General features: G+C 40.4%; 1 protein-coding gene across 1 annotated transcript; it reads right to left on the bottom strand.

Moving 5' to 3' along the window:
• Positions 1–1,249: 1,249 nt before the first annotated feature.
• On the bottom strand, positions 1,250–15,852 carry TSPAN13 (tetraspanin 13). The gene is made up of 6 exons (XM_071735377.1): positions 15,688–15,852; positions 5,885–6,052; positions 4,816–4,896; positions 3,926–4,039; positions 3,479–3,589; positions 1,250–2,320 (listed from the first exon to the last, which is right to left on the bottom strand). Exons 1-6 carry the CDS (start codon positions 15,748–15,750, stop codon positions 2,246–2,248), a joined length of 612 nt encoding a protein of 203 aa, XP_071591478.1. The 5' UTR covers positions 15,751–15,852; the 3' UTR covers positions 1,250–2,245.
• Positions 15,853–16,613: the final 761 nt, after the last annotated feature.

Raw genomic sequence — 16,613 nt, 5'->3', positions numbered from 1 at the left:
TTTTTAATCACAATCTTAAAGAGACAAAATATTAGTACAATTTAAAAACAAACACCTTAAATCAAGCCGTAGGATCTATCTTTTGACTACTAAAACAAATTCACACATTTTGAGATATTATAGTTTCTGAAGTGGTACAATTTTCAGTATTAGTCACTGATGCACAATTACACTCCAACATCACCAACCACATCTATAAAACTAGACCCACTAAAAAGCACTAGAATCAATTAGATAAAAAAGTCAAAATTGAAGCAGCAATGTGGTATCATTTTAAGCTTCACAAACCCTATCAATAAGACTCCTCCTTAAATTTATTACAGTAATGTACAAAACTCAGAGCCTGTCTAGACTAGGAAAAATTAACTATTGATAAAAGACAGCCACAAGATGATTATGGTCCTCTTTAAACATACTGAGGATGGCTGGCAAGTTGATAAACAGGACAGGACTTGGGAGTAAAAAAAAAAAAAAGAAAACAAAAAAAGGAAAAAAAAAGCCAATTACATTTACATGAAACTTCAGTAATCCTCTGAAGGCTCTTCAGGTCTTTCAGTACAGAAATGGGCTCTTACACTGACTGTACCAGCGGTGCTTGAAACAGACAGCACTGCTTCTCAACATACCAAGTAGTAACTCACAGACTACACACCAGGAGATGGCGCTAACAGAAGATGTTGAAGAATCAGCCCCACCTGAAGAGAAGCTCTTTTCAGCAAGACCTTGACATCCCTCTGACTTCAGGTTCAACTCTTCCCCTCTGAAACCTCGTGACGATTTCAACTTTTTTTTTTTGTCTCTATAAGAGCAAGAAGGCATCTCCCTAGTAAAGGGAAAGAGTGTAAGAACCCACTTCTGTCAGTTCCATCTTCCTTTCCACTCCACACAGATGCTTTCTTTGGCATACATTTTCTTAGCAGATGGCCTTAATACTCTTCCTGCTGAGCTGTCTTTCGGGCTACAGCAGCTGCCTACCAACATTAGAAGCAGCACATGAATGAAGAAAAGGTAAAATGCAGGTCTGTGTGTCTGATTCAGTGTGATCAAAATGGAACATTATGCACCCCAGGTATATAGGTGTCTGATGTTCCAGCTGAAGCAACATTTCTATTACAGACTGGAAGAGGGAACATGTTTTCTGTCAGCTCAGACAACACTTAACTACATGGATAATGTAGATAATGTACTAGTCTAACTTTTATTATTTTCTTCGTTTTTGAAACACAAACTACCGGAAACCACCACAGTATTTATTTTTTTTTTTTTTACTTTCTTTTTTCTTCTTTCTTTTTTACACATCATTCAGTCTCTCACAGAATCAAAACTGTTAGCTAGATGACAAGAGGAATATACACACTGCTAAGTTATTACAACAATAATTTTACACCATCTGAAAAATAGCTGAATAGCTGTACAACAACTTCCCAGACACCAAATTTCTTACATTAAACATGACAGACCAGTATTGATTCTGATGTTGTGCAAATACCAAACTTCATTCATTTGTCAAAGAAAAACAAATTTCAAGTTAATCAGCTACAGATTACATTCTCCTGGTTTTCTTCATTGTAATCATAGCGAAGATATACATTAAAAAGTAAAGAATTATTTTTATTCTCAAAAAACTTCTACAGCTACCAGAGAGCCAAAACAAACAGGGAATGGGGGGTGTGAAAACTACAGCAGTCATTAACACACACTTACGTGCAGTACAGAAAGTAATATTCTATTTTTATCTTAACAGGAAAGTGGGAGACCATTATTAAGACAAAAAAGTTGACTACAAGTTCATCCTACAGCCTAATTAAATCACACAGTCCAACCATCCACCAAATTTTTTAAAATAATTTTAATGAGAAATCACATGAACTTTTGTAATCATGTTACAACGAATACATCAGAAAATACTTTGGGGGTTTTTTGGACACCAGAGAAGCCAGTAGTGCTATAAAGTTCACTGTGTAGAGTTCACCATATCAATTACCAAAGTCTTAACAGAGTTATTTAACCTGCTCAGAGCGCTGTTTTGACTCTGCCCAGCCACTAAGTGCACCAGTCTACTTCAAGATAGAGATTCTTAGAAGAAATACAGTGGAAATTTAAATATGAAAACTACAAATTTCTTATGGAAATGAAGTTTTCTGTTGGGTATGTGTAGAATTCCTATTATGGAGAAATACCTAACTATGGAGAATCAGTATTTTGAAGTGGAAGGTGCAGAGAGAAGATTCAGTCCTTCATAAACTCAAAGAAATGCACTAGGGTTTGCACGGGGATCCTTTTGGTTCCTGTATCTATACGTCAGCCAGACTCCCAGAATCTGAAAAGAAAACCCAAAGATATCATTAAGCAGAGGACCACCACTCCTGCTTCCATCAGTTTTACAAAATTTATTTTAAACATCAAATCCTGACTACAAATTAACAGTACACAAGCTCAGGATATTTCACTATTGCTAAAACTGCACAACCACACACCACCTTTCTTATTTAGAAAAAAGAATGCACCTTTGCAGAAAGAACTCACACCTCGCCAGGCAACAGAGAGAAGAACAAAACAAAAAAGACAAAACTGTATTTGCAATGCAAAATACTTCCCACAGGCATGTCTACTGTTAAAATATTCTCCCTCCCCAAGTGATAAGTACCATAAACCTGTTTTTACTGTAACAATAAACAAATCCTCCAAATTGTTCCATTTTATAGTTACCACTTAACTGTAAGGCTATTTTTCTAGTACATTTTGAAATCATCTCGTTCCTTACAACCACATTCCCTCATCCCTGCAGCTTCAAATTTTCAGTAGAGAAACGGAGGGCAGATGTCAGAGTGAGTCTGTTTAAGTTGGTGTATCTCTCTTGATGCTCTATTACCTACAAACCTTCTGGAAATTGCACTAAGCAGAAGGAGGAGGAGTATTTTCATATGCTCTACTGTGAGGTTATGAAAGACCTGCTCTGAGGATTTTTATCCACCGATCAGTAAAGCAAGTATATTTATCATCTAGGTACTAAAGAAAAGAGATCAAAATACAGTTCACCCAGCATGAAACTGTATCTTTGCACCACAGAAGGTAGAAAGAAAACAAAATAATCCCAAAACAAAAAAGCCCCAAAGACCAGTGATGCAGGAAGAACAGGGGAGAAAAGGTTGAGCGACAGCACCTTTACTCCTTTTGGAAAAAGGTAAATCTGAATAGCTAACTTTCTGTAAAAGTAAAACTTTACAGCACCACCTCTTTACATGGTACCTAGCTGTGGTTTGTAGTCTAAACAAAATCAAGTTGCAAGAACTTCTAGTGCTGAATAAAGCCAAGTTGTCATTTTGGCAGATAGTCTGGAAAGCTGATAGTCTGGAAAAATCTGACTCTGGAGATAGTACTGGGAGTTCCTATAACAAACCTCCTAAAATTAACTGCTTCACAAAATAAAGCCTTCAAAGTGGGGAAAAAGCAATCCATTTTCTAGCCTCCTACTCACCTCTGTGAAACTGAAGAAGAGTCCAATGCCTCCAACAAATCTCAACACCATTCCAGAATATTCTTCTATTATCGGTGCACATGGTTGACACTGGCGAGTTCTGAAACAATCCTGTAGCAGTAACAAACAAAAAAATGAATTCCATTTTCTGATGACACTTCACTGACTGCAAGCATCTAGTTAGCTCTGTAAAAGACTGCCAGCTATGGACAAAACTCTAAGCAGCTTTAAGAGACTCCACAAAAGCACATACATACTTACGTGTAATGGAGTACAACCTTTGCAGGGTGTTTTGCGATTACATCTCCAACAATTTAACAGAAGAGCTTGGTATCATTTTAACAACTATCTTACAAATTTGTTAACAAACTGCTTTCTGCACTAAAAACAGTCATACATTTTTGAAAAAAAACAGAGAAAGTTATTTTCCACATGTGAAGAACTTACAGAGGAACAGGCTTCATTTGGATCAAAAACTCTGAATCCACAACAATTCAGATTTCTCTCAATATCTGTTCTTGCATTTTTAGTGTTATTCCATCCCACCTCTAGTAGTTGACTCTAGAAGGCATAAGCAAAGAGATATAATTGTTACACATTTCACCAGAAACCAATATACTAGGCCAAGTTAATGATTCTACAACTAAAATGTTCAAATCTTGAAGTCTAACAGGATAATACATTGAAGAATGACTTGAATGTTCCAACAGCCTGTGTAGCTAATGGAACAGCAGCACCTGCAAGCAGCAGTGCATTTATTGTTATAAATAATGTTGTCTTTTTTCCTAAACCCATCAAGAGCACTAAGAATAGGACATACAGCTAATCTAACTAGGACTGCTCAGACTTTAGACAAAATGTGTGCTTTCATGTAATAGTTGATTAATCACTACCCTTGCTTGCTTCTTATGCAGTAAGAATTAGTCTCCATAACCCATGGAGCTGGTGTTACATTCACACTTAAGGGTCACCTCTATTCATAATGTAGTTATGACCTTTTCAGTTACACAAGAACAATTCAGTGGCTTTATCACCTTTACATTAGGATTACTGTAGAATTCACCAGATTATTTGGGATTGCTGAACAGATGATATAGTCGAGATGGTATGTTGCTAAACTTGTGAGCATAAAACCAGACAAGAATCTTAAAAACAAAGCAAACATAAAGCCAAAAAAACTGAAAGGTTTTGGTTTAGAACCCAAATTTATTTCTAGCTGCCAGCCCCAAGTAATCCTAAGATCTAGTCCTTAATTAAAAGGATAATGACAATTTTCTTCAAATATGCTATAATCTATGCAATAGATTAACTGGTAAGTCAAAAAAGGCTTTTCATACCTGTTGTTCCTTGTTCAGAGCGAGACAGGCACAGGAAACAGAAAACTGGACAATAAAGACTAGAAAAAGAATAATCATGTACTGGAAACAGTAGTTAAGGATATACTTTCATGTTAATTTTCCTTTTGTAATACATGCCTAATGGCATTGCTAGTCTTAAATTGTTGTGAAGAAAATACTTTTCTGGATATCACATTTCAGACTATTTTTTTTTATGCCATAGTTTTCTAATTAATCAGAAAATATAACCTTAGCCTAAATTTTTTAAAAAGTGAGAGCTGCTTCTGGAATGGAGTCTCATACACTTTTATACTAATGGATCTGAAACCACTATATAACAAAAAGAACAAACCTTGATAATAAAGTTCATGTATTGAGAGCTGACACCATCTTCACAATCTGGCTGCTGTGTACAGAGGTGTCTACTTATTCATAGACAGCAACAAGAAAAATAAGAATTTTATCTGACGAGCCTCTTTTCTCATCCAAATAGATCAATTTTGTTATGCAAGGCAGCACCTCAGACTGCTTACAGCGTGTCACTGAAGATAAAGAGGCACCAAAGCACACAGGGAAGGCCTGTGCTCATTTCTAGTGTGGGTTCACACTGAAAGACTTGGTATGAAGAAGGTGCTTCTCGAGAAGCCTGTATTACCCACAATGCAATCCCCTGCCAGCCACAACCAGCTTGCTGCCTGGGAGTATCACCTTTCTCTACTGTTAAACATTAATAGTTCACATCCTATGGCTTGGTGTACACTTAGCACACAGCAAGAGGCACCTGTGATGCAGTGACCCAAACTGTATAAAGTTCTCCAAAAATTAAAATACAATAATTTTTAAAAAGAGGAGACATGAACACTTCTGTCTTAGAGGACAAACAGTGGAGAAAAAAGGAAGCTGGAAGAAAGTTAAATGGGAAGGAAGCCTAATTTAGACTGCACTTGACGAAAATAATATTGTGAATTCCTGTTCTGTTCCCGAAGCACCTCCCACATCTTCCTCAGCTGACAGGCTCTTCACATGGCTGGAACCAAGCTGTGACACATGGAACCCATTTGAAGGATACAAAGAATAGCAACACTTGATGATGTTTCACTGCACCAATCAATCCGACTAAGGCAATAATGAAGAGGAAGATTCCTACAGCAATTACCACTCCAACAACTCTGAAACTACAGATGAGGCCAAAGCCGATTCCCCATGCCGCTATTCCAATCAGCAGCAGGCTTACCAGCTGGAGAGAAGAGAAAACAAGTTAGTTTGCATATTAAAAGACACCTACACACAGCTGCATTCTTTACATTCAAGTTGTTATTAGAAAGGTGATATTTTCCTGCAAAGAGAAGTAGGACAACCCTAAATAAACAAATCCTCCACTTCATTGAAGAGGTAACTTCAGCTCTAGATGTTTTAAGGCATGCGTGTCCTTCAACAGTGTTAATGTGGAGCTGCTACAACTTAAGCCACTCACAAGTCAAGCCACATTATCTGTAACTACTAGAGACACTGTAGTGTATAACAGAATTCATAAATAAGCTAAAATCACAGGCTTTAATTCACAGAGTCGAAGAAGAATTAAAATTCCAGATGTCTTCTGAAACACAGGCACTGTATTTTAAAGAAAATACAGCTCTGAACACATAAAAAAGCACACTTTGCCAACATTTACTGTAACCAGGAATATAGCTGTATTAATTCACAGAAAAGCTTCTTTGTAATTGATGATATAACACAGCAGTTAACAAGGTGGAAAAAAAAATACTTTTTAGATCTCTATCTCAAGGACTTTGTATGGTCAAACAATAAAGGTGCCTGTCTCCGCTGTGTTACTTCTGCAATAAAACAGCTTTACTATGAAGTTGATCCTCTTTCAATATCCAAAACTGTTATGCAGTTTCCTTCCTTTTAAAGATGGTATTCAGGGAAAGCAGGCAAAATCTATCCCAGTGACCTTACAGGGATTTATTGTTTATATGGGCAGGAAGCTTCAGCCTTTCCTGTTTCCACGCCAAAAACACAGAAAAAAAAAAACCAAAAAACCACATGAAAAGGCACAGAGAAGTCTGTAATGAGGTACAGCAGGAGGGAAGATGCAGACAAAGCCAACCCAGACGTCCCATGCACAAGATGCCCAATACTCTAATTTCAATCAGTGAGACCTATCCGTCCATCAGGTTCTGTTAACATCTATTTAACATTCAAGTTTTAACTCTCCAAAACTCTTGACCTCACAAAAATTATCTAGAGTTGTATCATTACTTAAAACCAACAAACAAACAAATCCCACAACAATAAAACCAAACCCTACAGTGCTTGGTCCACTCCAACTACTTGAGTTTATTTGACAACAAATACAAGAAATACTCACTCACCACTTCTATATTCAAACAACACTTATAAGGTTTTACCACTTATCCAGAGGGGTAGGAAAAAAAACAAGGGCATTTTCAATTTATAATTTCAGAATACCTACCCTGCAGCAAGGCATTTTTGTTGGTTTTAATACCTAATCTATTTTTTTTCAACTTAATTACCTTTGTAGAAGACTGACCAACGTAATGCTGCTTTTGAAACCTGAAAATCCAAGATAACATCAAGAAAGCTAGTTAAAAAACACACAGTGATGCTCATCAAGATTAGAATGCGGTGGGTGGGTTTTTTTGTGCGTGTTCACACAGGAACACATCTCAAAAAACATTTTTACCAAAAAAATAGTAATCCACATGAGAAATTTAAGAGAACCCGCAAGAAGATACTTGTCATGCCTACCTCTCTCAACACATGAAGAGACAAAAGAATGGTATAAAATTCAAAGGAATTGTTCAATACCAGTAGAGTTTAGGATAATTCACATTTGTATTTCAAACAAAAAGCGTTAATCCCAATGCTCAGTTAAAACCAAAACACCAAGCCAAGATGTCATGAATCTAAATTACAGGGAGAGGGGAAGAAAAAAATAAAGCAAAACAAAGCCTTGGCTCTGCCAGAGACAGATTTTCTGAATGCATGCTGCACAAGGCTAAGGACTTCCTAATGTTATGATACTAAAAATCAGCCTTGCTAATCATACAGTAAAGTGGAAGACCTACCTGTTCTGATCAATGCTCATTCATTTTATTTCACTGTCTGACACCACTGCAAAGATTTATTTTTCTATGTAGGCAACAGAACTGAAAAGAAGTCGCATAATACAATTTCCCATCAGAAGCTCTGGCTGATGTCCCATAATATGCATCAACTTCTAAGCACTGTACTCACATTGCCACTACAGTCTTTCAAATTGTTATCTCATAAAAAAAAAAAATCTCAAAGGCAATGTCAAATTTCAGTTTATTTCACAGAGAAATGCAGAAGAAACTTTGGTCCTAACGATCTTCACCAATACTTCCTTCTTCTGCCTGAGCTATGATTGCAAATCTTTATTTTCAGCAACCTGTCTCCAGGATACCAAGACATGTTCAGGTCTCTGCTCATTTAATAAGAGATCTAAAACAATTAGATGGCATCAGTTTAGAAGTATCAAAATCAAAAGAAAAGACCTGAACAAAATCTGTGCCTAAAACACCTACTAGAGAAACAGTGCGGGAGCTGCAGGATCCCAGTTATTTCTTACTGCTGTTACTAAAAGTTACTATCACAATGCTCCGGCCCAAAAAGCCTTCCTCACAAAAAGTCACACACAGAGTCTAGAACTGCTATGGTTTTCAAGAGGCAGAAAAGCCACTCTGGCTTTTAAACCCATTCTTGAATCCAAGATATTTCAGGAATCAGGTGACTGGGTTTGAAAAATATGACAACATAAAATCATTCAGTTTCTCTTTTGGTCACATTCTAGTGCAAAGAAAACTCAATGCTTGTGAGACTGCACCTCTAATACTGTGTCCTATTTCAAGCCCTCCCCAGAATAAAAAGGAATTTGAGAACCTGCAAAGAGTTACCAAAAAGGCCTCAAGCCTTGAAAATTATGTTTGGGAAGCAGGTGATGAAGTTTGTTTAGGCTGACAGAAGACGCCTAGGGACAATCTAATAGCAACTGAAGCTGAAGGAGCACTCAGAAAACAATGGAGTCAAACTTCTCAGTACTGACTGACAACAGAACAAGAGACAAAACCCAAAAGTAATGGCTTGGCAGACTGGACATTAAAAAGAACATCTTCAAGGTGGTTTGGAACAGCACTCAGGTCATAATTTTTCTTCTAAGAGGTTTCCAAGACTCAGTAGACAAAGCCACAGCTGGCAAACAAGTGTTATTCACAATCCTGCTCTGAGCAGGAGCTTAGACAGGTGAGCTCCAGAAGTCCCTTCCAACCAAAATTCACACACACCACCCGGTCTTTCACCATGGAAACTTTGCCAGTCTCCACAACAAAAAAACCCAAAGCTTTAACTGGCAGATACGGGACAGATTTAGAACTTACCAAGGACTCTTCTGTACCATCTACCTCATTAACTGACTACCACCAGTGTAAAAATCCTGTACCAACAAAACACCTTCTTACAAGCAATTAAGAAGGTCTCTCTTAATACAAGAGCAATGAATGACTCCTCAGAAGTACTCACAAAGCTTCGAGAACTCAAGTCTTGTTCTCAGAAGTGGTTTAAAAAGTCCCAATTCACTTACAGCTTGTTTACACAGAAAGTCAACAGTTACTAAGAGCAAAAGAATTTACTACAACCTCCAAGCTGGAGCTATCCATCTCACAGAAAGATGCTGTCCACAAACCAGAAAAGCAACACAGCCATGGGAACTGTGTGCCTGTATGGAGGTGACAGTATTTTAAATTTAATATCCTCATTTACTATATACTATCTTCTCCATCAAAACCAATTCTAGCAAGCTTTTTAAAAAGCAAACATGGGTTTAGCAAAATACAATATATAAGCTCATAAATTTCAAGTGGTTTACTGGAACAAACCTATAGGCAGAATAAATTCTAAGTGAAGATCAGTAGTTTTCACTATAAAATAGAGTACTGTTTGTATGAAGACAAAAAAAATAAAAATCCAGCATATTGCCAATAGATAACTTGTTACTCCAGTGTCCAGTTTTCCTCTCTAGGAAAGATTTCAGGAGTTGCACAAGACCAATGGAATCAGACTTCACTTTAAGTGACTTCCATTTTATTTGTTTTTTACATATACATACACACATCTGAATTTCAGAGATGTTTCAAAAATAATGATTTCTAGAAAAAGATTTTCTTTGTCACAGAAGTGAAGTGATCACATTCTCCAGTTAACTTATTAACACAATGAAAGCATTAGCCTTTACAGTATTCGTTGGAGTTTTCTTTCCCCTTACTGCTGCATAAATTACTGCTTTTACAAAGGAAAAAAAAAAAAACCAACCAAAAACCTCAACTCCTGAAGTGCTCTGTTCTTTAAATATACATTCTCCTGTGCACATAGCTGCTCATTCCCCTTGCTATTGTACTGGAAATACATGTTTCTCTTCACAGTTGCTCCTTGTGTGCTTATCCACAAGCTTACAGTCTACATCACAAAAATAAACCAAGATACCAACACATTATTTCTTTAGACAACACCACTAAGAAACCAGTCAAATGCCAAAACCAGCTACTTCTTTCTTAACAGCAAGCCACAAACCAATCTGCTGTTTTGACTAACTAGCAACTTTCAGCATTTCAACTAGCACAGACAGCTTGCAAGGACGAAGTCATACACAGACATCGGTGTTCTCAGTATTTTCTTGTAGCCTCAGCCCAAAAAGGAGTTAGTAAAGACTGGATTTAAAGAAATACAGCCTTGACATTCCCCCGTAGAGTTTACATAGCATTTACATTGTTATCAGCAAAGAAAATATTTACAGAATACCTGTCAGGATGGATATGGAGCAGGAACTGAAACCAGACAGGTTACACCTATGATGAAGCTAGGAATCATCTGCATCACTAGGATGGCTGAAAATATCATGATATGCCATGCCTCATATAGCCTCCTTCTCCTGTGCCCTGTCATTCTCTATTTCTTTTGCTAACCACACACAAGTCTGCCTTCCTAGCTCGAAATGCCACTATGCACTCTGTGTAAGACAAGTGAAAACAAAACAAAAACAAAAAATCAAACACTCTCTCTCAGACTGTTGTTCAACCAGACTGTTCTCAGATCTGGTCTACAGACTCACCATGTCTCTATTCTGACCTGCTACCACAAACCTCTGTCACTTTGGCTATGACACACAACACAGCTGATGGCGTTCCCAATCACTGACCAGAAGTCTTAAAGCACTCATTTTTGCAGTAGTCACTCTTCTGTCTTCTCAAGCACAAGCATACAAAGCTTACCAAAAAGCCAATGCAAACAAAAAAGAGTAAATTGACATGGCCAATACTAACCTTCCCTGCAACATACTACCTGGGAGCTTCTGTACCGTTTTATTTACACATCAAGGTTCAACAGCACAGCTTATACTGCTGCCTTCAAAATGTCCTTAAGAATGATAGGAATGGCTCCAAGGCAACCTGTCCCATCTGCTGAACATCCAGTTAGGATGATGAGCTAAACAAGCCCAGCACAGGCTGGTGCTGGAGCAAGCTCTTGAGGCTGCAATCCTAAATGCTGACCATAGACTGTAAAGACACAACAAACAGCAAGCTATTTACCAGTCACTTCTTACAGCTGGAAACTATCTTATAAAACCAAAACGCATTACAACATGAAGATCACAAGTTCATTTACCACTGTAAAAAATACTAGCACATGAGGCAAGAGCTGCATTTCTCTAGTTCCTGTCTGCTAGTATCTGGCTCCCTGTAGCCACTACAACCATCAGGAATTACCAGAAAACATAGGAAACAGTCACATTCCCTTTTCCTAAGAAAATCCAAATGTTCCCCTTGCCTCAAACACCAGCCAGGTTTCCCCTAAGCAGAGAGAATGAGCTCACATATCTGCATGAAGGATGTAAGATACTCATCCTTTGGCACTGGGAATACTGCAGCTAAGACAAACACTATTAAAAAACCTGCCATGCCAAACATGTGCATGTTTGATGATTTCTTAAATACTGCACCCAGAGAACAACAGGCAGGAACAGAAAAAAAAATTTAAAAAATAAAAGAAAAACCAAAAAGCCCACAAACCAGACCACAAAAATAAACAACAAACAAGCCCCACAAAAAAAAAACAAAAACCAAAAAAACCCACCAAAAACCAAAAATACCACAAAAACCTGAAAATCCTTCAAATACAAGACATTGGAAAGTGATGCAAAACCCAGGCCAGTCTAGAAAACAAGAAAGCAAAGTAAAATATTTTTATGGAAGTAGTTACTAGTACGGCAACGTGGATGTTCATGTGGAATAATTGTGCTACTAAGATATGCACACTTTTTATGGTAAAGTTATCATTCTGTTTCATTTTGAATCAAATGGCCACTCTATGTTTAAGAAAAAATGAAAGTCTGCTTATGAAAACAAAGGCAATATGTTTACATACTGGCAACAAATAGTTCATGCCTCCTGATGCAGCAATAATTAAGTAGGTGCTTGGGTGACAAAAATAGCAGACACCATCCAAATGAATTATTTTATGGGATTTTATTATTATTTAATTATTTACTCTTGTAGCCCATCTATCACTTCAATCTGTTACCACTAGACAGGACTTAGGAACTTCCCTTTCCTTTCTGACAATCTGATCTGAAACAAGATAGCAACTGTTCAGGCTTCAACACAATTACTCAAGATGTCCTTGAATGGAACAACACCTAAGAAAATCCTTGTCTAGCTAAAGTGAGCAACTATTAGTGGAGCCAGCATCTAGGGTTCTCACATCTGGAAATTTATAAGTCTTCTGCTACATACATATCCGTACATTTGGCTGAACCCTGTGGACAGGCATTTTAAACCATTTGTGTGGTTTTGCCATTCCATAGGAAATGTAAACATGATTGAATAATAAAGACAAATCTGGCCACTTACCCAAAACTAGTATTTTAAAGGTCCTTGTATGCAGACAATTTTTCCATGTAAGACTTTCTTCCAGAAATAAACATCATTATATACAAACTTAGTCAACAGCAGTCTCTACTGCTCCAATACCCACAAGAAACCATACTGAAGTGAGCAATACTCGGAACAAATGACAGAATTACTCATAAATTTAAAAGTAGAATCAAGGCCTAAGGACATTAACTTAGCCCAGAGAAGTACTTAAAAGTCACCAGCAAAGTACCATCTTAAAAGAATGTTAGATGAGCAAGCACGTTAGTGAGTGTCTGGCCTTATATTGCTCCTTAGCCCCACTTCTCCCATCCAACCATTTATTACTGTGAATTAACACTATTTAAAAATATGATGATTAAGTTCTTGCTCTGGTTGTCTTCTGAATTTTTTTCCAGCTGGGACAAAAATAGACATAATATTCATTGTGTTGCTGTAACCCAAGTCCTGTATTTTCAGGTTTCTGTCTGGCCAAGGAAGAGAGAACCCCACACATTTTGATAAATAAACTACCAGGCCAACTGAACACCTTAAGGGTTATTACCAAAACTCAGACCACAAAAAGTAACAATCAGATAATCCAGTTTCTACAATTCAAAGAATTCCTTCCCTTCAGCAAAAACCATGTGTTCTGCATTGGTCAGATGAAAGAATATACCCACAAAGTAAATTAATAGTAATCACAGAATCACAGAATTTTCAGGGTTGGAAGGGACCTTCAAGACCACATAGTTCCAATCCTCTGCCATGGGCAGGGATACCTCCCACTAGATCAGGTTGCTCAGAGCCCCATCCAGCCTGGCCTTAAAGATTTCCCAAGGATGGGGCTTGCCCACCTCTCTGGGAAGCCTGTTCCAGTGTCTTACCACCCTCATGGTGAAGAACTTCTTCCTAACACCTAATCTAAATCTACCCTTCTCTACTTTGAATCCATTCAAAGTCCTAGTCCTATCACTACCTGATATCCTAAAAAGTCCCTCACCAGCTTTCTTGTAGGCTCCCTTCAGATAGGAAGGCTACAATGAGGTCTCCTCAGAGCCTTCTCCTCTCCAGACTGAATAACCCCAAATCTCTCAAGCTGTCTTCATAGCAGAGGTGCTCCAGCCCCCTGATCATCCTTGTGGCCCTTCTCTGGACACCATACTCCATCATGCACATGTCTTTCATGTAATAGGACTATTCTACTCAAGGAGACATCAAAGCAAGATTAAGGGCATAGGTACATCATACAGGTATCACAAGCAGAACTAATAGAGGTCTCAGAACTCAACCCACTCTTGCTGAGGCCAAATATGCCCCTTTACACCTGATTAATATATGGCTGTGGGAATAACTGATGGTGTCTTCAGAAAAAAAACAACACCTGCTGTCCCACATACCTTAAGAATACAAGCACAAATCTTATACTTAGATGCAGATTTCTCTTGTTCTTTTGTAACTCAAAAAATAATTATTAATAAATTACAACAAAAAGTCTTGCATTAACCTCTAGTTTACTGAAGAGAGAAATTGGGATGGGACCATTCCCCTATAACCCATCTGTTGGGATGAAGCAGTCCCACAGAAAGTTGGCAAAGATGATCATTCGAGGTTTCCATTTTGCAAGCTCCTCCAAGGAAGCATGCACAATAGCACAGCCCCTCCTATACGTAAGCTTTTGTTCTGCTGTGTTCTGAGGAAACAAGGGTCACCTCGTACACCAAAGAATGTAATTGCAAACAACAGTGGTTTCAGCACAGGCACTTCTATATCCATTCCAGCTCCGTCCTCGTGATTGCCATCAGGTCCCCAGCTAAGAGAACTGCTTGTTCTGATGAGCAGCACTAGACCTGTTTGTTCTCCTGTCTCACCTTCAGTCGAGATCAGGCAGTACTTGTCAGAAAAGCACTGATACAGCTGCCTGCAAGCACTGGCAATTCCGGCCTTTTGAAAGTGATCCCCAAGCAATGTTGTTAATATGAGGAGAGGACAATCTCTCCACAAGTGCTGAGAGGAAGCCATTATACACAATCCTGTTTCCTGCTATTTCTGTGTCATTTCAAAATAGGCAACGCAAAAAAAATCCTCAACTGGAGCCATTAATGTTCTGTTGGAAACAGGTCCTCCAACTTGCCCAAACAAAAGGTCCTGCCTGGAGCTCCCCAGCAATTCAGTTATTTCAGTTTAGCATAATGCTTTCTCCTCCCTTCACACACGCTCCCACCGCCCTGAAGCAGCCAGAATTCGTATCTCGATGGTCCCTCCCTGAGGAGAGCAGGGCAGCCCCCTCGCCAGGAGGCTGGCGGCCTCACTAAAGCACCCTCCCATTCCCCTCTCCAACGCGTTTTGGTCTGTACAATCCTGTAAGGCCCAATACACCGGCACGGCACTTCTCACTGAACGGCCCTTATCTAGGTGCTGCTGCTTGGCTGACGAGTAACAGAATAAACCCTCTCACGCCTGGCTTGGCGCAGCGATCTTTCCAGAAAGCAAAAAAGGGCACGGCCGAGCCAAGCCGAACCTCCTTTAAACCATGGGACAGACCACTCCCCAGCCCAGGCCAGCTGGGCCCGGCCCGCACAGGAGGAGACACCCGCAGGAGATGAGACACCCCCGCCCCGGACCGGCAGCGCTCTCGGAGCGCCCTGGATTTTGATCCCTGGGAGCCACGTCCCCGCCGTGACAAAGCTCGAGCTAACGGGTGCCACCGTCCCCGCAGCAGGAGGCCGCGATCGAGCGGCGGCAGCGGCTTGGATGCCCCCCCGTCCCCGCAGCACCGGCCCACCATAAAGAGGCCGCCTCGGCACGCAGTTAAGCCCCCCCACCTCCCCACCCTACCCAGCGGCGGAACCCGCAAGGCGAAGAAGACCCCGCTGGGCAGCCCGCGCCCCTCCCGCCGCCTCTCCGCAGCACGGCGGCCACGCACCGTATAGAGCAGGTTGAGGGCGCAGAGGCAGTTCCTGGCGCAGGCGAAGCCTCCGAACACCATCGCGCTGCTACCACCGCTACAGCTACAGCCGCCGCCGCCACCGAGGAACCGCGCAGCAGGAGGCCCCGGCCGGCGCCGCCCCGCCCCCCGCCGGCGGGCGCGGCTGCAGCAGGTGAGCGGCGCCCACGGCTCGGTGCCGCGGCCGCTGATTGGCCGCTCCCGGGCGCAAAGGTAAAAATATGCAAAGCGGGAGGCGCAGGGAGGGCTGGGAGAGCAACGGCTCCCGTTACCTGCGGAACCGCCGCCCTGCGCTCTCCGCCCCCGCCCGCCTCGGCCTCCCGGGCGCGGTTATGGAAAGCGAGGCTTTAGCCCCGTGCCCTTCTCTCCCTGTTGTTTTATGGTCCCCTCCGTCTCGCCGGCCCTGGGGCCGTGCCATGCGGCTGGCCTGCCGGGAGCTGCCTCTCGTCCCTCTTCAGCCCGCGTCATGGGCCTGGGTGTTTAGCCCGGGTGACCCCCGGCTGAGTGATGCCTCTGAGATGGGATTGAGGAGAGCAAAACCGGCTGGGGCTTTGCCTCAGGGTGGCTTGAGGAGGTTTGACCTCGGCCATTTTGTTGTTTGGGGAGCGGGAGGTCCCTCCTTGCCCCTTCCGTGATGGTAATCTAAAAAAAGCATCCAGGGACTTATTATTCCAGGGCATTAAAGTATTTGGGGTACTGCTGCAATTGTACTAGCTTTTCATCTGCGTGTTTATTTAAAAAAAAAAAATAAATTCCGAATAGCCATGTTTTCCGTGTGCCTTTTATTCCATGCTTTTATCTGTAGTTTCTCTAGTTTGAGGGTTAAATGTTTTTACTTACAGGTAATCAAAATCCTCCCACCCTATCAGTAATTTCCTGCTCATCCATACCAAGCTTTTATTACT

This window comes from Heliangelus exortis, chromosome 2 (assembly GCF_036169615.1).
Source record: "Heliangelus exortis chromosome 2, bHelExo1.hap1, whole genome shotgun sequence".
NCBI lineage: Eukaryota > Metazoa > Chordata > Aves > Apodiformes > Trochilidae > Heliangelus > Heliangelus exortis.
Note: the sequence above shows the minus strand (reverse complement) of the source record. Positions and strands in the feature narration are given on the sequence as shown.

Bases quoted from the DNA above. Each gene is read 5' to 3' on its own strand.
- TSPAN13 (XM_071735377.1), bottom strand. From the start codon at position 15,750: ATGGTGTTCGGAGGCTTCGCCTGCGCCAGGAACTGCCTCTGCGCCCTC. The intron at 6,053-15,687 runs GTGCGTGGCCGC...TCTTCTCTCCAG, and splicing joins CCCTCAACCTGCTCTATACG to CTGGTAAGCCTGCTGCTGAT. The intron at 4,040-4,815 runs GTATGAAAAGCC...TATGCCTTCTAG, and splicing joins CTCTGAACAAGGAACAACAG to AGTCAACTACTAGAGGTGGG.